The 21920-nt window shown below is 42.7% G+C and overlaps 2 protein-coding genes across 4 annotated transcripts in view; one reads left to right on the forward strand and one right to left on the reverse strand.

Annotated features, from left to right (window-relative positions):
* The window catches only part of Eif4e3 (eukaryotic translation initiation factor 4E family member 3), a 259816-nt gene extending 241124 nt beyond the window's left edge, over positions 1 to 18692 (reverse strand). The window contains exon 1 of one of the 3 annotated variants that reach the window (XM_087181349.1): positions 18559 to 18692. The gene's annotated coding sequence lies outside the window, so the exon portion shown is untranslated. Of the gene's footprint in view, positions 1 to 17407; positions 17489 to 18126; positions 18261 to 18558 lie in introns of those variants that run through there. The other 2 variants (XM_087181347.1, XM_087181348.1) reach the window with 2 other exon arrangements.
* Positions 17931 to 20333, forward strand: Gpr27 (G protein-coupled receptor 27). Its single transcript, XM_004854205.4, has one exon. It carries the CDS (start codon positions 17932 to 17934, stop codon positions 19090 to 19092), a length of 1161 nt encoding a protein of 386 aa, XP_004854262.1. The 5' UTR covers position 17931; the 3' UTR covers positions 19093 to 20333.
* Positions 20334 to 21920: the final 1587 nt, after the last annotated feature.

The raw sequence follows: 21920 nt of genomic DNA on the forward strand, positions 1-21920 counted from the left end.
CAGCTGCTTGTGATGAAATACGCATGTTAATCCAATATGAGACAGCCAGCCAGACGATATGATAAGTTATAAAGCTTATGCTTGTGTGATTGTTTTGTAATTGTGTAATAAGTTTGAGGTACCTAGACACTGTCATAGTCCAGACAATGTCAGTCTAATGATTAGAGAATAATGTGTAAGTACATCTATAAACAAATATCTTCTACTTAAATGTCACTTTATTAAAAGATAACACATTTAAATAGGGTTTTTATATCATTTAATATTTTGTAATTGAATAAAGGTAACTGATTAAAGTTATTTTATACTAAAATAAGAATTTAAATGTATTTTAGAGGTAAAAACATAATATAATAATGTTCTAGTATAATAATATCATCATGATTCTTACGCTAAAATGCTATATTCCCCTTGGTCTCAAATTTTCCCTATAAAGCTTTACAATTATTACCTGTTAACACTGTACAGGAGTTCAACTTCTTCTTTTTTTTTTTTTTGGTACAGGGGATTGAACTCAGGACCCTGTACCTGCAAGGCAGGCGCAGTGCTACTGAGCTAAATCCCTGGCCCAGGAATTCAACTTCCAAAACAACCATGGTAGGTAAAGAAATAACAGTTCTCTGGCCTTACTTCATATTTTGAAGTGCTTGATATCCAGATAAGATCATGATAGTTAAATGTACTGCTCTCACTGCAATGCTGGTGTAACCCATCTCCTGGGTATTCAACAACTTAGGCTGAGAGACCAAAGCTAAAAAAGATAACTCGGCTAAAAGGACACCTAGTATGTTGGCCCTGGGCCTCCAAGGTCAATAAGGACCCAGGGGATAAGGGGACAACTCTGGTGAGTCACTCAACATCCTGAGTAAGAAGATTACTGCATCCCACAGGACAGGAGTCAACCAATGTATGCTGTGCAAAAAAGGAGGTTCACCAAAGAAAAAAACATTTCCCATGCTTCCAAGGGAAGCCACATGGTCAAGCAAAACTGTGAATCATCCTGGCAGATGACACTGATAGAGGAGCTAAGAGGCTCCACACGTGGTCCTAAATGTAACCCCTGAAGAGCTTTAACTGACTTAGATATACACAGCAAGAGGTTATTTTGATTAACACAATCTCACTTTAATTTGGTCTTAAACACTCAGCAGAAACGTGTAATCAAAAAGATGTATACAATAATAATAATAATATAGGCTAGATATAAAAAGAGGGCTCAAATCACTACACTGACTCCTGATAGCAGTCTTCTGCTACACCTATGATGGTTTAATAAGGCTAAAAACCATAGTAGCAACTACAGATGTTCAGAAAAAGTCTTTACATTCTTTAGCTGAAATAGTCCTTCAAAACTACAGTGACTTCAATCTTCTTACGGCCACAACTAGAAGGACTTGCAGACTAATAAATGAAACTTGTTGTCTTTAAATAAATAATTAACATCAGGTAAATGAAGACCTTAAAACAATAAAAAGAAAAAAATTAGGCGTTTAGATAACCCCCATGAGCAGCCAGGTCTAAGACTCAGCTGGTTACAATCCCTACTCCAGTCCCTTAAGGACAGTGAATGGATTTAGTTCCTTCCCTTACTTACCCCAACCTGTCTCTCATTCTGGTTCTTATGTTTGGGTCATGCATTAAAATTTGTTTCTTCTTGCCTAGAGTTAGTTGGTCAAACTCCGAATGTTCATGCAGATGGACCCAACAATGAATGTGCTGGACTCTTTTTACCAGGATACATTAGATTAACCCCCTGAAGAGAGTCCATAAACCCTAACACAACCGCTAAACCCTAACATAACTTTTATCCAAGGTTCCTTAGATTAGCGCTTTGGAGAAAATCTTGGACTGCTGTCTCCCCTACATCAACCCATCTCAGCTAGAAGCAGCCAGATTTGGTCTTTACACTTTTCCCCCTAATGACAGTTACAGATACTTATTCAGGGGTGGTGGTAGTGGTGGTGCTGGTAGAAAATAATTTATTGAGTTAGCTTATGGTTAAGGCAGGTAGCTAGCGGAGGGGCCCGTGATAAGAGTTGGGTGACCACTCACATTGATAAAAATTCAAATTAGAATCCACAGTGGACTAGGACTCTGGAAAAAGAATGAACTTCCTCAGGAAGCATGGAATGAAGCCCACTCCCTTCTCAAAGGGGTGTGTAGCCGCTCCTTACTAAGCCCTGAATTCTGGGGAACTTAAAATGCAAAATAAGTTTTTTTCTCTAAAATCCCAGTTTCCTTTAAACCCTACATGTTGAAGAATTGGGTTAGAGAGCCTGAATTCTAATTGGTGATTTTAAGTTCACAGAGCCACCTGTGATAGGTAGCCACTAAACAACTGAACAATTTTTGTGCGTGCTTATTTGTAAGTAGCTCTGAATTGAGGGGACATGTGGCAACCCACTTGAGACCCCTCCTGGAAATCCAGGAGGTATTCTTCTTACTGCCAATGAAAACTCTCCTACCCCCGCAATGGGTTTTAGGATTTTAGCCTGCAAGGGCAGCCCATGTTAAAAAGGGAAAAAAAGGCTCCAAAATGGAATTAAATTATTAGAATTAAGAAACTGGAACACTGGTGTTTGGTCAAATCTTTTATCAAAAAAGAATCCAAACCCTTCTTTTACCAGGCAAGCTGGTAAGTAGAAGTTGTCATGGCAACAGGATGTATCAAATTATAGGAGCAATGGCGTTCTTCATCTAACTAGGTATTCATCTCCCTTAAATGGGGAGCGACTGTTGTAGCTGAAATCCATTATATTTCTTTTAAATCTGCATTAAAAACAATCATTTCCTTTATTTTATATAGGAATATACAAACACAGAGGCTCTCATAAAAGAGATAATTAAAATTACTTGCAAAAGAATTGATGTGTAAATAAAAAGTCATAAAATGAAAATGAATCCCATAATATAAATCTATGACACACAGCAAAGGGATGAAGAGTGGAATATAATATCTCCTTCACCTACAGCAGAACATATTTTTCTTCAATAGTATTAGTAACTATTTTTGACAGAATGATGTAAGCCAGAACAGCTCTCTGGAAGTTGAGGTGACTTGGTAACAGGTATGATGTCACCACCATGGATAACAACACAGGTTCTTGTTAGCCCATGGATCCTTAATGGAAATGCAGAAAAAAAGGCAATGCCGAGTTCAACAAGCAAGCATTCCCCTCTCTCTTTAATAAAGCCATTGCTGAGAAATACATGGACAAGCTAATTTTCTAGGGAGCGTATTAAGTCACAGCTCTACACAAGAGGCTAAATTGAGCCTAGGCCAGTTGTTTTTCACACAAACTGAAAGGAGAAATTGGGAACCTATCTCAAGTACTCTTCTGCCACCCTCCCCTCCTCTTCCATGGTGAGATCTTTTACATTTGTCTCTGGGCCTCAGGTGCAAACGCTATACTAGCTCAAGTCCAGCATTTCTGTGGCATTTTCCAGACCTTGCAGATGAAGCTGCCAGTCCCCTCCCTGCCTCATCCCGCCCAACACATAGCAGGCTGGTGTCTTGCCAGAGGAGGGGACAGGCAAACCAGAGTGCCTATCTCCCCATGGTCAGCCTCAGCCCCTTTATTGTGATTTGGGTGTCCCCAAAGGCCCACGACTTAAAGGTGTGGTCCTCAGCTTGGTGTTATTCCAAAGTGGGGCTTAGTGAGAGGAAGTTAGGTTGCTGGGGGCAGTGCCCTTGAAGAGGATGCTGGGACCCCAGGCCTTCCTCTCCTTTACTTCCCAGCTACATGAGATGACATCTGCTCCACTGCCCACTCCCTGCCATCCTGTGCTGCTTGGACACAGGTCTAAAATGAAGTTCATTTTAGATTAAAGTGACCTAGGGCAACATCTTTTCTTTGATTGTCTTTTCTTTTTTTTTTCAGGTGAAGATCATTTCACCACCTCCCAGAGAAGAGTGTGTGTGTGTGTGTGTGTGTGTGTGTGTGTGTTTTACAGCCTAGAATGTTGAGGTCCCAACAAAGCCCTTGTCCAGGCACTTAGTATAATAATAATTCAAACAAAAATACAAACAGCTTAAAGAATTCCTTAAACTCAACAATGAGAATATAAACAACCTGATTAAAAAATGGACAGAAACCAGAACAGACTTCTCACTGAAGATATATAGATGGCCAAAAAGCATATGAAAAGATGCTCAGCATCACATGTTATTGGGGAATTGCAAATTGAAATAACAATAGGATATCATTACACACTGCTTAAATGATAAAACCCACCACCCAATGCTGAGGAGGATGTGAGCTGACAGGGCCTCTGATGTACTGCTGGTGGGAATGTGCAACGGGACTGACACTCGGGAGGAGTCTGGCAGTTTCCTCCCAAATGAAACATACTCTTACCACACAATCCAGCAACTGCTCTCCTTGGTATTTACTCAAAGGAGCTAAAAATATATGTCTACACAAAAACCCTACGCAGATGTTTATGGCAGCTAAATTCATAACTATTCTAATTCGGAGGAGACCAAGATGTCCTTTAGCAGGTGACTAGGTAAATAAAACTATGTTACATCCAAACAATGGAGGGTTATTCACTGCTAAAAAGAAATGAGTTATTAAACCATAAAAAGACATGGAGGAGGGGCCAGGGATGTAGCTCAGTCACCATGCCTGCCTAGCAAGTGCAAAGTCCTGAGTTCAATTCCCAGTACCAAAGGGGGGAAAAAAAAAAGACATGGAGGAAACTTAAATGCACACTACTAAGTTAAAGACACCAATCTGAAAGGGCTACATACTGGATGAGTCCAACCAACTACATGACATTCTAGAAAAGACAAACTGTGGAGACAGTTGAAGGACCAGTGGTTGTGAGGGGTTGGGAGAAGGGGAAAATGGATGAATAAGCCTTGGATTATTTGGGGCAGTGAAACTATACTTTATGATATTATAATGGTAGGCCCATTTCATTATTTACCTGTCAGAGCTGAAAAAAATCTACAAATCTAAGAGTAAACTTAAGCATAAACTATGGTCTTTGTGTGACAATGGTGTGTTTCTGTAGGTTCATCAATTATAACAAATGTTCTATTCTGGTTTAGATGTTGATAGTAAAGGCAAGGTGGAGGTATATGAGAAACTCCTGTGCCTTTTGCTCAGTTTTGCTGTGTACCTGAAACTACTTTAAAAAATAAAGTCTATTAAAGAAAAACATCCACAGAAGTATGTCCCACACTATTATCTCATCTAATCCATACATCGGTGTTTTGAGGCAGGTATGACTGTCAGACCCATTTTACACACTGAAGGTTCAAAATGGTCACACACCATTCTCAACACAGAGCAAGAGGCATGGATTGTAACCCCAAGTCAGTCTGGTTCCAACTCTGCTCCTAGCAATTGTCAACCTCTCTGGAGGACACATTTCACCCCCCTAGAAGGCATCTCTATAGCATCTAAAAAATAAGGTGGGCTCTTAACCTAGGAAAGTATTCAAATTATGCCCCTAGATGTTCAAAACAGAGCAATGTGAGGGACAGTGCTTGTGTATTTTGTGTATAAAACATGGACATCCATTAACTGAACAATATAGGACCTAGCAAATACCAGAGTTCAGCTACAAATTAACAGCAGCCTACTATTTATCATAAACTTGGCTGAGCCATCTGTTTTTTTTTTCATTAAGTTTATTGGTACATTTTAGGTATATAATACAATGACATTCATCATTGGGAATTTGTGCCTTTACATGATATATCTTGGTTGAGTCATCTGTTTTTTAAGGGGTACTGTTTAAGTGCCATAAATCCACAGACCCAACAATCTCAATGAACTGAAGCATAAAAAACATGAAAAAAATCATGCCAAGGCAGAGCATAATCAAATCGCTCTGAAAAACACAGTATATACAAAGGAATAAAAGTGAGAATTGGAGATTTTTCATAGATATAATACATATAAAAAAATAGGATAATCTCTTTAAAGCCCAAAAGAGAAAAGACTGTAGACCTAGAATTCTATACCAGTGAACTATTTTTCCAAAAGCAATGGAGAAGAAATCTTCCAGAAAGATGAAATAAACACACTTCCCTGATTCCTCCCATTAAGTACACTGAGAAATCATGAACATTATACATAAAACAAACATAAAATGAGCAAAAAAAGCGACACACTGCCAGGAACCTTAGTACCCAAGGGATAAAACAGTGCTAAGTTCACCCCGTTTTCTTTTGGCCTCTTATCTCTCAGTCTGATACTAGCAACCTCAAAATAAATTCCAATGAACATGCACAAGAAAAAATCTGCTTTCTCTAACTAAAGAATCAGAAAATAAGAAGCCTCACAAGACAGAAAAAAAAATTAGATACAACTGTGCCAGCTAAAAACAGCACAAAAAACTAATCCCATCCTTGCCCAAGCCAGCAAGGCCAAGTAGGAGGCTCAGATATCTATCTACGTTTAGCAAGTGTGGATTAGGCAAATCACAAAAATTATGATCCAACAAAATGCTATTTATAAAGGTCTCACTTCAAATACAACAACATGGGTAGGCTGAAAGAAAAAGAATGGAAAAAGAACTCAAAAAGTTAAGAGTGGTATACTGACATCAGATAAAGTAGACTTCAGATCAAAGCTCACTAGAGACAATGAGGGACACTGCATATTTATGAAAGGATCCACCTCCCAGGAAGACATCATGATCCTAAGTATGTGTGCATCAAGCAACAGAACTTTGAAATACACAAAATAAAATAATAATAAACCTGAAAGGAAATAGGCAATCTACAATTCGGCTTATAACTTCAACAATCCATTCCCACCAACAGCTAGAAAATCAGCAAAGGTGTAGAAGGTGATTTTGAACAACAAAATCACTTAACAAGATGTAATTGGCATGTATATCACGTTTATTTTGAGCTGAGATCTTGCTAAATTGCTAAGGTGTTCAGGCTGAGTTCAAATTTTTGATCCTCCTGCCTCAGCCCCCCAGGAAGCTGAGATTATAGCCATGTGACACTATGCTCAGCTAATACAGTGGCATTTCTTAAACTATCACTTATAATAGTATAAAAATATGGAATACTTATAAATAAATCTGACAGTGATGTACGAGAACTTTATACCAGTAAGCACAAAACTGCTTATAGAAATTAAAGAGGACCTAAATAAATGGAGAGATAAAGCTTGTTGGTATGTAAGATGTCACAGTATTGTGCGGCTCTCATTTCTCCTCACTTTACATAATTCCAATTAATATCCTAGCAGGCTTTTCTGTAGAAGTTGATAACCTGATTCTAAAACATATACTTAAATGCTAAAGACTAAGAATGGCCAAATCAGTTGGAAAAGAAAAAAATGGACAAATAACAATTTCTGATTTTAAGGTTCATTATAAAGCTGCAATAATTAACAACAATTAGTAACAGTGTGGCATCATGATAGACAAATAAATTGAACAGAACAGAAAGTCTAGAAATAAGTTGTCACATATATACTCAAGTAGTTTTTAATAAATGAGCAAAGGCAATTGAACAAATGATGATTTTTAGCAAAAGGTGCTGGAATAATTGGATATTCATGTTAAAAAACCCCACAAGCCTTAATCCACACCTCCCACCATTTATAAAAATTAAGTAAATATAGAACATAAGACCATATATGAAATCTAAAATAATGAAACTGTTAGGAGAAAATATTTGTGACTCTTGGTTAGGCAAGAATTCACCAAAAGCATGATTGATATAATAATCCAAGAGGATAAACTGGCTTTAATAAAAATCAAACTCTTTTGCTCTTCAAAAGGTACTATTAGAGAAACAAAAAGTCACATACCAGGAAAAAAGAATGTGCTAATGATATGTCTGCAAAAAACTTTGTTTTTATAACATATATGGAACTCTCAAAGGTCAATCAGAAAATAAATGACTCTCTGAAAAAGTATGGACAAAAAATCTAAACAGGTCCATCAGCAAAGATGGATGGATGGCAGGCAAGTGCCTGAAACAAATGCTCAACATCAACTATCCTTATTTCCAACCTAGTGGAATTCTAGTCCTAGCTAACGTATTAATCAAGTATAAAGAGAAAACAAGACAGTTTCAGATACTTAAAACCTTAACATGCCTACCTCCAAAGGACCTTTCCCAGGAAGCTACTGCTGTATGTACAGCGCATGAAAATGAAACAGGAGAGAAAGGTGTGGGTTGCTGGGAAAGGGAGCTCTGACGGAGGGAGTCGAGGGAAAAGCATGCTTCAGGAGGAGGTGCCCAGGCAGCGTCTGTGCAGAGAGCTGGCCAGACCAGGGTGAAGTCAGAGGAAGGAAAAAGTGTGCTTTTAAATAAATGCTGTGGTTTAACCAAAATGCTTCTAACCCTGAGACCAGACCTGTGCAAGGTCACATTGAAGTCTATGAAGAAACAAACCAAAATAAGTATTCTGCAACTTGTTACACTAAAACATCTGCCTTAGACCGCATTTTTCCTGATTTCTGCAGATGCTCTTCCCAAAGACCTTGTTAATTCTGGTCAAGAAAAGAGTCTCTATCTCATCCAAATCAAAATTTAATGCAAAGCTTCATGGGGTGCGGGGGAGAAAGAATGGATATGTGTGTAGAAGTAGCATCAACATAGAGGGTATTTAACAACTAAACTTTCATTTTTTGTCACAAAACAGTTGTTACATAATAGGTCTATTAGTCCATTTTTCTGTACTGTAACAAAATACCTAAGTCTGGTTGACTTATTAAAAAAGAGGTTCATTCAGGCTATAGTTTTGGAAGCTCAAAGATCAACTGGCATGGCCTGAGCCTTGGGAAGGAGCCCCTGACCATGATATCTTGGCAGATGGCAAAGGAAAGGGAGAGACTGTACAGCAAGGCAAGAGGCCAGAAACTAGAGGGACCAGTGATCCCAGGAGTGCTCTACCACTGAGCTACACCTGTAGCTCTTTATTTTTAATTCTGAAACATGCTCTCAACTGTGTTGCCCAGGTTAGCTTCAAACTTGAGGTCCTCCTTCCTCAGACTCTTGAGTGGCTGAGATTACAGGCAAGCATTACAATGCCTGGATACTTCCTTTTATTATAACATCCCTCTCAGAAGCACTAACTAGGGTCCCATTCCTTTCAAGGGTAGTGTCCGTGATGACCTACTTGTTTTCTCTAGGCCCATCTCTTACAGCTCGGGCCCTACCTCTTAGAGGTTCCACACTACTTCCCAATGCTGCCATGCTAAATACCAAGTTCCCACAGTGTGACAGCCTAGGGGACACAAAGCATATCCAAACCATACCTATAAACTACAAAAATCAAGAAACAGGTACATTCCTAAAGATATATACTGTGAGCCTCTCTAACATAGCTCAGACACTTTGAAAGGATATAGCTCACAATCCTGTACCCTGGGAAGCATTCTCTGCAATTCTACAGAATAGAGAAGAATATTACTTAATGCACAATTTGATTTGTTTCTATGTGTATGCATGCTACTGGAGGTTGAACCCAAGGGCTTCACACTTAACTAGAACCCCAGCCTGTAAAAAAAATTTATTTTTTTGGCACGGGGGATCGAACTCGGATCCTTGTGCTTGTGCAGCAGGTGGAGAAACCACTGAGTTAAATCCCTGGCCCTCCAAAAATTTAATTTTGGGACAGTGTTGCACTAAGCCACTAAGTTACTGGGCTTGAACTTGCAATCCTCTGGTCTCAGCCTCCCTGAGCACTGATATAGGCTTGTGCTACCCTGCCTGTCTACTATTTGATTTTTGAGTGACAGCAGAGATGTAGCACTAGTTACCCTGAGGATATGATGGCCATACCCTTGTTCAATGCTCCTGTAGGGACTGTTAAAGATCAAGCCTGACCCTATAATCTTCTGCAGTCACAGAAACACCCTGTCCAGGGGCTGAACTGAGCCTTTCAAAGGCAAAATTTAGAATCAATTAGTAACTGCACCACTAGAGGGAGTTTAAGTGTCTACTTAGTATAGCATAAGGGAAAACAGGAGCCACTACAAGGCTTTTCTCCTCTCATGGAGCCACAGGTGCTGTAAGTTATTTTTTTAAATTATGGCAGTATCAGTAATGGCATTTTAAATGGGGATAGCATGTCAGTGTAGATTCCCTGTTTGTTTCTTTTCAACACTGCAAGTGTTCATTTTAGAGTGATTAAAACCTATAGCATCGTGGTTTTAGCAGGGTGTGGTGTGCACACCTTTAATCCTAGCACTTTTGGGAGGCTGAGGCAGGAGGATTGTTAAATTTGAGTCCAGCCTGGGCAATTTATTGAGATGTTGTGTCAAAATTAAAAAAAAAAAAATTCTAAAAGGGCTGAAGATGTAGCTCAGTTGGAAGGGCCTGGGTTTAATTCGGTATTGTAACAAACACACACCGCACAAGTACACAAACCCAAAACAAACAACACAGTGCCGAAGATGGCCTTTCGCCTAATCCCTACTCCCTTTCTCCTCCATAAATTAGACAGCCAAACAGACACTAAGATTGTAGATTCTGGATAGCACAGCACCAGGATATATTAGTAGCCTTGTTCCCTTTCTGCTCATGCCCCAATCATGAGACAATCATGTTCAGCCTAGGCCACGTGGGCCATGTGGCACTAGTTACCCTGCCTTCTGTTCCTGTTTGTCCTACACTATAAAGAGCGTGCTGCATGCCAGGCAACCATTAGCTCATCAGGTTGTGGTCCCACCTGGTCCCAGCTATAAAGCATAATTTTGGTGGGTATGCTTCTTTCTTGTTTTCCAAATTTCTTCATCTCCCACTGCCCTTCCCAGTGTTTAGTTTAGTATTTATATCATTCTAATGATAGGTTTTCCTTAATTATGTATTACTTAACACAGCCCCTGAACGTTTTGTTAAGAACTTAAGACTTTTGGGCCAGAGAGAGGGCATTTTTTACCTTGCCCTACCACTGTGTGTTGTGTGATTCTGGACTGTATTATCACTACTCTAAGGCTTGAGTTTCTCATCTGTATACAGGGGTATAGCGTTTCTTAGGAGTAAATTAGATCATGTATGCAAAACACCTCAAATGTATGACTGTATCTTAGAAGATATCTTTTCTAGTGGATACACTGGGACATAAAGCTAGTGGCTGAACAAGAACTTAATCCCTCCTTCCTAGCTCACTTCAGCATCAAAGCCCTGCATCAACTAAACGCTGATGTCCATCAAGAGATCATGTGACCATATGGCAAGGTCGTGGCTTATTTTTGTAACCTCCCCCAGGGAAAGTACAAGAAATCAGTCCTCAGAAATCAATAATCAAGAGTCCATGTCACTTTCAGGATCCATCCACTTTATTTGGTACTGGGGATTGAACTCAGGACCTTGTGCTTGCGAGGCAGGCGACGCACCACTGAGCTAAATCCCCAGCCCCTATCCACATTTTAATAAGGATGTCCCAAAAGGCCACACAGGTGACCACACTTTAACATGATTTTTAAAAAATTCTATGTCTTCTTAGGTCATTCACCAAATTGTGGAACTATCACCACTACCTAATTTTAGAATATTTTTACCACCCCCCAAAACATCAGACCCATGATTAGTCTCCAATTCCTCCTCAAATCACTGAAAAATATGTCTACTTCCTGAATGTGACTGCCTATTCTGTACATTTCAAATAAATGGATTTGTACAATATGTGAGTGATCTTTTGTATTTGGCTTTTTTCAACTAGCATGTTTCCATGTTTCACTCATTTTGAAGCATCAGGTACCAGTACTTCATTCCTTTCTATGAATAATATTGTATAGATATGAGTTTTGTTTACTCATTTGTTCTTTGATGGACACTGCATTCTTTCCTCCATTTGGTTTTAGGAATCTTGCTGCTATGAACATTTGTGTTCATATTACTGTGTGGACATATTTTTGAATCTTGAACACATATGTAGGAATGGAACTGCTGAGTTATGTTTAACTTTTTGAGCTGCCAAACTATTTACCAATGCAGCTGTGTCATTGTGCATTCCCACTAGCATTATGTGAGAGCTTCAGTTTCTCCATATCATTGACAACACTTGTTATTGTTTGTCTTTTTATAATTACCAACTTCTTGGTATAAAGTAGTAATTTTTTTTCTGGTACTGGGGATCCAAAACAAGGGTGCACTATCACTGAGCTACATCACCAGTCCCTTTAAAAATGTATTTAAAATTTTGAGGCAAGGTCTTGCTAAGTTGCCCAGGCTGGACTCAAACTTTCGATCCAATCTTCTTGCTTCAGCCTCCCTAAGGGGAGGGATTACAGGCCTGAGCCATAATGCCTGGGTTGAAGTGATATTTCAGATGGTACTGATTTGCATTTTTCTATTGACCAATGATGTCAAGCATCTTTTCCATTTGCTAATTGGCCATTTGTGTATCTTTTGGAGAAAAGTCTATTCAACTTTCCTTATTTATTTATTTATTTTTTCAGTGCAGATTCCTGGATGGAATCTAGGGCCTTGTACATGCTAGGCAAGCACTCTATCACTGAGCTATACCTCTGCTCTCCAGAAATGCCTATTCAAATCCTTTGGCTATGTAAAAACCTGGGTTACCTATCTTTTTATATTTGGGATACAAGTCCTTCATTAGATGCTACATATGATTTGAAGATACCTTTTTCCTTTCTGTAGGTTGCCTTTTGATTCTTTAATGGTGTACCCAAACTTTAAAAATTTTTAATAAATCCCAATTTATTTATTTTTCTTTTACCTGTACTTTTGGTGTCATATTTAAAAAACCATTGGTCAATCTTAAGTCATAAGGATTTACTCTAGTGTTGTGTACTAAGAGATACTACTTTTAGGATTTCATTGATATTTAAATTAAGTTTTATGCATGGTGTGAGGTAGAGGTTCAACTTCATTTAACACCACCTTAGAATTTTCACTAAACCATAATTCCTTATTAAGTATGAATATATGCCAGACATACATATAAAGACATTCATTCATTCAACAAATATAGGCAGCAAGAATGATACTTTGAGATATGAAGTGATAAATTTTCTTCCTCTATATTTTTCCTTTCCTTCCCAAAATTCAAGCAGAATTGAGCTTTCTTGCCTAGCAGAGATTAATGGAAAGGTGGCTTCTTAGCTTTTGTTCTCCTAAATTTTGGAGCCAGATTCCTAGAGGAATTGGATAATGATACTATCCAAAAGAACAAGGAAGAACTGGGCTTTCATCCTCTTCCAAGAGATGATAGTCTTTGGGAGGAATGTAGAATTAGAAAAAGGAACAGTTCTGTGAGTGAGGGGACCTGTAACTGGTTTCCCAGACATACCATGAGAGCAACAGGTGTGGGTGTCCCTGGTATCACAGGTACCTCTTAGCCCAGACATTCATACCCTAAGTCTGACAAGCCATGATGGCCAAGCACAGGAAGAACATGGCAACAGCTGGCCAAATATCAGACGACATATCCCCCAGTCATCCCCACACTACCTTCAATCACCATGTATTGTAAAATTGGGGCACTTGCCTGGAATTACAATGCATCTGGACTGGACAAGGAGCCAGGACAAAATCCAAGAAGCACTAAGGATATGTTTTTGTTCCCACCATGGCAAAATGGCAACTTTAAAGTCAGAAATTAGGTTTCTAGAAAGCAGTTCTTAAAAGTATGCATAGTCACCCTTTATTACATGCACTTGTGTGGGTACTTTGTGCTATGCTTTTTGTATGCAGCTCTCATTTAATTGACTCTTCCTTGTAACAGATCTTTAAGATTCAGAAAGTTTTAGTAGGCAAAGGTCTCACCCAAGGATGCACAACTAGTAACTGGTGGGACTTGAATATGAACCAGGTTTTACCTAACTCTAAAGCCTGTCTGCATTCTTGAAGTTAGGACTTCCTCTCAGGGAGGGGTCAAACTGAGGGCCATCTTCTAATTCAACATCCATTGCACTTAGATTTTGGTTATTTTTTTTCTGAGAGTTGAGATGCAGTTAAGTCTAATCAACCTTTTGAAACTTGGTGTTCAATGTACTAATTGGCAGATGACTCAGCAGAAGCCTGGGGCTGGACAGGAGACAGTGGTCAAAATGGCTCTCATGATCCTAGGGCCCATGGCTTTGACTCTGGGTGTGCTGAACAGGCAGCTTTCTATTACGACTCATACCCATCTGCACGTACATCAAAGAGGTCACATCACTGATTGCCGTGGGGGAGGAACCCAACTTTTCTATCTATGTGCAAAAGGAAAATGAGTTATAAGCAAAATGGAAAAATTTTTATAGGTAAAAGTCTCATAGAGCTGTTTTGCATTGACATGCAGGCATGCAACTTGATGCCTAAGAAAGCATTTAAAAGTCTTGCCTGAAGCTTCCTAGAAACAGCAAAAGGATAATAAGTTGATTCTGGCCAATGAAATGTTAATGGCTTTTCCTTAAGCATTAGTCCACTAAACACATGTTGAGAGTGTAATATGTAGACATATAAATGCTGCAAGAGTCCTGATTTATATATCTTATACTGCTGCTGCTTCTGTTATTTGATTCCAGGCAAGTGCTCAAACCAAATCTCAAATCCCAAAGAGAAACATATTGGGCCATAGGTAACAGTAAAAACTAGCAGAATTTTAAATTATAAGGAACTCCTGTCTCTTCTTTAGCGTCTTTTCTGAATATTAAATCTCTGCATTTCAGTTATATGCGGTTCAACTCCATTTTCTCATGTACAGTACAACACAGAGCCCAGGACCCACGGAAATTATTTGGTCCATTTCCCATTTCATAAATTGGAACATCTGAGAGTCAAAGAGATCAAGTGACTTGTTGAATGTTATGTATTTGTGGAGAAGGTACTGACCTTGGAGCAGAAAGGTGTGGAGTCTACTCACTCAGCCATTAATGATCTTCCTATAAAACTGAAATGTTGGATTAGCTTGTTTGGAAAACCTTTCCCTCTCTGAGAGGGCTACTCTGCTATGTACATGAGCATCTGCTGTTTGCTCACTGGTTGACTGTAGTCTATACATGTTCAGTGGCTTTCTTGCAACAAGAGGTAGTTTATGGTGGTTACAAGGCTGGGGTCTAATGTCTGATTTTGCCTTGTGATTCCAGCTCTCACACTTATTGGTGGTAAAAACCCGACAAAATTAACCTGTTAAGTGGACAGTGTAACGCATGATTATGACAAGATCAAATTAAGTAGCACATTAAGTATCTAGCATAGTGCTTGGCACATACCAAGTACTCAGTAAATCCAAGCTGCCACTAATATTACCATAGAACAGGGCCGGGGATTTAGCTCAGTGGTGCTGCCACCTGCCTTGCAAGTGCAAGGTCCTGAGTTCAATCCCCAGTACCAAAAAAACCCCAAAACAAAACCATGGAACACCTAGAGATGGTGTCTGTGTGGGTTGTTAAGAAGGCATTTCTTTAGGCAGGCATTGTGGCACATGCCTGTAATCCCAGCACCTCGGGAAGCTGAGGCAGGAGGGTCCCAAGTTTGAACCCAACTTGGCCAACTCAGTGACTTTGTGAAACCTTGTATATATATATATATATAAAAAAGCCATTTCCTTCTCCAGGCAGATGCCACTGAAGTGTTAAGGACTCCAGACCATGGCAAGACTTCATTGTTCAGGGCAGTGATGGCAAACCTTTTAGAGGTTTCAATGATACAAACAGCCTGCTGTGGCACATGTGCCATAGGTTTGCCATCACTTCTCTAGGGCTATGTGTCTGGTTTTAAGCTAAGAAATAATCATTTCCCACCTTCCCTTGCTGAGAGTGGGTAGTCAATAATATGTAGTTGTTATCATGTATGGCTTTGAGAAAGCTTTTCAGAGGGGGTCTGACTTAGGTGGCAGGAATACTTTTATTCTTTCCCTCTTCTTTCTGCCTGGAATGTAGAAGCGATGGCTGGGGTGTCTGCAGCTTATCTGATCATGAAGGAAGGACTAAAAGACTGGCAGAGGCAGTCTTTGAGCTGATAAATCAATGGCAACAACCACTGACCCTCAAACATTTTGTTTCATTAGGAAAATAAACTCATGTACACATTTTGCTGCCATTATCAAAGTGTAATCACTAGCCAGTATACTGAAATGTATTTCTCTCATCTGTTAACAAAGACTTGCAGGTCTGCTTGGTCAGCCATTTGTCCCTGGTCACTTAGGTGACCAGAAGCTCCTCCTAAGTCAAGAGGTCCTCCTAAGTCAGGAGCTCATCACCCCTCACTTAGGTTTCTAAGAAAAATGTTCACACTGTCCTCATGGCCTTGCTACTTAATGTGTGGACAGTGGCCTAGCAATAGTAGTGTTCCACTGCAACTTAGGAAGAATGCATACCTGCAGCTCCATCTGGAATCTCCTGAAGCAGAGTGTACACTTTAACAAGACCCCCGTGGTTTCCTCATTCAGGGTTTGAATCTCCTGACCAGACTTCCAGGCTCTGTCCTGTGGTCCCTCCTCTGTAAGACTGCCAGTGCTGAATACAGCTCTACTCAAACCAGACTCCTCAAAACTGTCCAAGGGCTATATTGCCTACAGACTTCAGTGGACGCCCAGATTGACAGGCCAGGCCCTCTATGAACTTGTACTATCCTGGAAATGACCATGAAAGTGACTGCCATGCATGTAGGAGGCAGGCAAGAAACAATTTTCTGCATAAAAGAAAAAAAAAAGAATGTAACTGAGAAACAACATACTTCTTAATTCTGGCTTTGCCATGCTAAAGAGGAAAAAAACAAAACAAAATAAACCAAAACAACCCAAACTAGACATGGTACTTTGGCTTATAAACATGACACGATTTAGAAAAAAACATACAATGGCAACTTATGAGTTCTGGGAAGGAAATGAACAGAGTCGGTGAGAGAGTAAGGCAGGATGGTCAGAAAGGTGGCCGTAAAGATGAGTCTGTTCTCAGGAGCTCGTCTAACGGAGGGACCAGTTCGTGCCAGGGCCACCCAGAGGAATCTGGCACGTCTGAGGAACAGAACAAGAGGCTGCCCTTTCAGGTTCACCCAAAGCACAGATATCCCGGGAAGAAGGTGCATGAGGTTTACTTAAGAGGAAACAGGAAACGCTGAATTTCTGTTCCCCCGCATGTGTCTCCGCCAGGCTCACAGCCTGGGTTGAGCAAGCGGGCTGCAGAGTCGCAGGGAGTCCAGCCCTGGAAAATGAATCAGGTGAAATTGATGTCCCAACTCCGCTACTTCCCAGTTCTCCATTCCCTGATCTCCGCGCCTCCGCTTCCTCGGGTACACAGAAGGTTCAGAAGAAGACCAACTTTGTAGTTATGGCTGAGGGGGGTGCTTGGAAATCTCCCAGGACACTGTCACCCACACCAGGGCTCACCTCTCGGCGGATCTGGGACCACGATGGTGGTTATCACCCTTATGAGCTCTCATCCTGTGTCCCCGTTCCCGCCGAGGCCTCCGGCCCTGCCATCCCAGGCAACCTCCCCCGCTCACGGTCACCACCGTGACCCCTGTTACCTGGGGCCAGACGCGCCTTGTCGCCACCTTGCGTCCTGGGCCCTGCCTCCCCCCCGGGCCCGCAGCTGTCGCGGCGTCCCCAGCCCAGCCGGGCCCAGCGGCGCGGGATGGCTGGGCGGCGGGGCTGGCGGCAGCCACGCTGCGCGTTCCGGCGGAGGGGAGGGGGCTCCGCCGCGGCGACGGGCCCGGCGGGGGGCAGAGCCAAGAGGCGCGGCGGCGGCGGCGGCGGCGGCAGCGGAGGAAGAGAAGGAAGAGGTGGAGAAAGAGGATGCGGGGGACTGCGAGCGGCGGCGCGGCCCTGTCCGCAGTGAAGCCCGCGGCGCCCGGGGAACAGGGAGTGGCCGTCGCCTCCTGCGCGCACCATTTCTGAGATGGCGGCGGCGGTGGCTCGGCGGCGGCTCCGGGAGCCCGGGAGGGGCCGGCTGGGGGCAGGCTGAGCCCCCGGGCCTGGGAAGAAGCTTGGCCTGCGGAGGCGGCGGGCCAGCGAGGCCGCGGGGCGGCGCGCGCGACGCGGGGAGGGCGCGATGGCGAACGCGAGCGAGCCGGGCGAGGGCGGCGGCGGGGGTGGCGGGGGTGGCGGGGGAGGCGAGGGCGAGGCGGCCGCGCTGGGCCTCAAGCTGGCCACGCTCAGCCTGCTGCTGTGCGTGAGCCTGGCGGGCAACGTGCTGTTCGCGCTGCTTATCGTGCGGGAGCGCAGCCTGCACCGAGCCCCGTACTACCTGCTGCTCGACCTGTGCCTGGCCGACGGGCTGCGCGCCCTCGCCTGCCTCCCGGCCGTCATGCTCGCCGCGCGCAGGGCCGCGGCCGCCACCGGGGCGCCGCCGGGCGCGCTGGGCTGTAAGCTGCTCGCCTTCCTGGCCGCGCTCTTCTGCTTCCACGCTGCCTTCCTGCTGCTCGGCGTGGGCGTCACCCGCTACCTGGCCATTGCGCACCACCGCTTTTACGCCGAGCGCCTGGCCGGCTGGCCGTGCGCCGCCATGCTGGTGTGCGCCGCCTGGGCGCTAGCGCTGGCCGCGGCCTTCCCGCCCGTGCTGGACGGCGGCGGCGGCGACGACGAGGACGCGCCGTGCGCCCTGGAGCAGCGGCCCGACGGTGCCCCCGGCGCGCTCGGCTTCCTGCTGCTGCTGGCCGTGGTGGTGGGCGCCACGCACCTCGTCTACCTCCGCCTGCTCTTCTTCATCCACGACCGCCGCAAGATGCGGCCCGCGCGCCTCGTGCCCGCTGTCAGCCACGACTGGACCTTCCACGGCCCCGGCGCCACGGGTCAGGCGGCCGCCAACTGGACGGCGGGCTTCGGCCGCGGGCCCACGCCACCCGCTCTCGTGGGCATCCGACCCGCGGGGCCGGGCCGCGGCGCGCGCCGCCTCCTCGTGCTGGAGGAGTTCAAGACAGAGAAGAGGCTGTGCAAGATGTTCTACGCAGTCACGCTGCTCTTCCTGCTTCTCTGGGGGCCCTACGTCGTGGCCAGCTACTTGCGGGTCTTGGTGCGGCCCGGTGCCGTCTCCCAGGCCTACCTGACGGCCTCGGTTTGGCTGACCTTCGCGCAGGCCGGCATCAACCCCGTCGTGTGCTTCCTCTTCAACAGGGAGCTGCGGGACTGCTTCAGGGCTCAGTTCCCCTGCAGGCAGAGCCCCCAGACCACGCAGGGGACTCTTCCCTGCGACTTGAAAGGCATGGGCTTGTGAACAGAGACTCCTCCGCCACTCTGCCTTTCCTAATGGTCTGGACAGTGACCTCGCTTCTGTCCCCCTTTCAATTTCTAAGCTGCCTTCAAAATGACTCTCAAAGTGGACAAACACTTGGATTGTACAGACTCCTGTTTGGGGGCGGGGGAGGGGAGAGGGATCCAATGTTCCAGCTCCGTTCATTTGTCCTGAGTATACTTTCTTCCTGACTGTAGGCCTTACAGTCTTTTTGTACTGGTACTGAATTCTTTTTTCCATGTGATTTTTTTTTTTAAATAAAGGCTAAATTTCTTCATGCAGTTTTCCTAAAGACCACGGCCAGTTTTCTACAGAAGCTATTTTTGACAACCTCAAGTGGCATTACATACCGTGGTGGAGTAGAGAAAACTAGTATTTCCTTGAGGGTCTTCTACTGGAGCAGGAGAAAGGGAGCAAGATGTCTTAAGTTCCCTCTGAATTGCCAGCTGCAGGGCCAGCTGTGTTGCTTTGGTTCTTTGGAAATGTTCAGAACTTTGTTCAGTGTTGATATTAAAGTAAAGACATGGGAGTCGGTAGGAAGGCAGTCGTTCTTTAAGCAGTAAGTAACAAGATTTGGTTCCTAGTTTATACCACAAGGAATGTACGCACTGGTACATCTGCAGCCGCTGGTCTGTATTATATCTCGAATGGAAACATTTCTGTAAAATTGTGACTTTTAAAAGAGTAAAAAAATGTTTTGGTTAGTAATAGTGTGGAGAAAATACAGTATTGCATGTGTTTGTATGTACTGATTGTGGCTGAAGGATTGGGAAGGCTCTTGAGTATTACATCAAAAAGTGTTTAGGTATTTTTTTGCCAATGAAAGGTAAAATACTTTTATGGAAACGGCTTGTACTTTGAGAAGCCCGGTTTTATTCTGTCTTAGGAAAGTGATTTCCATTTTGAAGACTGTTCTGTTGTTCATGGTATAAATGAATGATATGTAATGATAATAACCTACTTGTAAGAGACAAAGCATTTCCTTACAGTGTTTGCTAGGTTAAACTGTGCTGTACTACTGATGGTTGTTTTAAATTATAACAACTATAATTTTAAATATTATTTGTTAGACATTGTCATTTGAAACTGGAAGACTACATTCTGCAAGTACTGTATAATATTTTTTGCTTAAGACGCTACATTTTTATTAATGTACCTTCCGTTTTGAGGGTTTATATCTATTTCTCTTTGCATTACACAAATATACCAGTATTTTCATTCTGGAGTGGTGGTTTTGTTGTTTGAGCCGGGGCCTGGGACTGTGTGTCTGAGTATGTTACTAATGAGCCGGTTTCCTTTCAGTGCATGTTTTCAGTTTGTTTTATACTTAGAAATTAGCATTTCTAGCACATTTGGAGTCTTTTTAGCTTTGAAGTGCAAGCTAACAACCTACATGTCTTCTCTTTAAAGGGAAGAAACAGTAAACATAAAATGCTTTGAAACTTTTTTTTTTAAGGAATAGTAAACATGGGCTGAGGATGTTGCTCCATGGTAGAGCACGCACTTCCTTAGCATGTTGGAGGCCCTGGTTCTATGCCCCACACTGAAAAACAGAACAAAGAAAAAAGTATCAGATAAACATGAGCATAAGCAAAATAATCATTTTGATAAAATAATTAAAAATTCATGCAGTTAATAAGTTTATTGTGGGTATAGTATAGGCAATTAAAAATTATCCAAGAATGATAAGTAATAAGGGGATATGATCAATTTATTTCTAATAAATGGGCAGCATTGTTTTATTGTTTGTGAAAGTTAATGTGCAAAGACAGTCTCTTATCTGGAAAATATATTGTTACCCTCTATCTCCTCTTGCCATAAGTCCAGGTAGACCTCTGCCATCCAGGGCCAATCATCAGACATCTCAACCAACCCAAATAGAGCACCCCAGGAAGAAAATCTTTCCTCCTCTAACCACCCAGCCAAGTGATCCATGCTCAAAACACAGGTCCCCAAGTCCAGGTGTTAGAATATTTAGCACCTGGTGTGGCAAAGGAGCCAACTTGTCATAGAAAACGTCTGAGTCACTCTAGCCTTAGACAGCACCTCCACTGCCCCAGAAACAACTTGTTGATCCTAGCACTGCCCCAGAAACAACTTGTTGATCCTAGATGGCCTTGAGTTAATAGGATATTTTTCATAGAGTAATTCGGAAACCAGAAGTTCTTGAGTTTTTTAGTTCATAGGAATTGATTAAATGCTTGCACTGTTCAGAGATTTTTTTTTTTTTCAATACTGAGGATTGAACCTCAGGGCACTCTTATCACTGAGTTACCACCCCTTTTTGTTTCTTATGTAGCATCTTGCTAAGTTGTCCAGGCTCCCTTGAAGTTGTGATCCTCCTGCCTCAGCCTCCTGAGTAGCTGAGATTATAGGTGTATGTTAGGGCACCAGGTCAGTCCAGAGAGTCTTACTAGGATGTACTGAGGGGGAATCCAGCACATTCCTCAGACTGCTAGCATCACACCTTCAGGATCTTGCTCAGACACGGTTTATTGTAGATAGATGCATACAACAAACTCTGTACTGCAGTTTTTGTTCTATAAAAAAAATTCTAAATGGATAGAAGGCAAGAACTCCAGTGAGAGTAGCAAGGAATGACAGCCAACTGTAAAGAAAAAAGAACCAAGAGAGGCAAAGAAAAAACAAGCTCTTTAGGAGAAGGTGCTGTGGAAGGGGGAAGGGTTAGGATCAGCGTTTTAGATCAATGATCTATTAACATGGACTTTGGTCATTAATTACATTAATTGGAAATCGAGGAAAGGATAGTTTTGACTAGAATATGCTGCTCATTGTACCAGGGCAGGCAC

This window comes from Heterocephalus glaber, unplaced genomic scaffold (assembly GCF_053883595.1).
Source record: "Heterocephalus glaber isolate CG9 unplaced genomic scaffold, H.glaber_assembly_v1.0 deba00001472, whole genome shotgun sequence".
NCBI lineage: Eukaryota > Metazoa > Chordata > Mammalia > Rodentia > Bathyergidae > Heterocephalus > Heterocephalus glaber.

Excerpts from the sequence above, each read along its gene's own strand:
- Gpr27 (XM_004854205.4), top strand. The coding sequence starts at position 17,932 with ATGGCGAACGCGAGCGAGCCGGGCGAGGGCGGCGGCGGGGGTGGCGGG.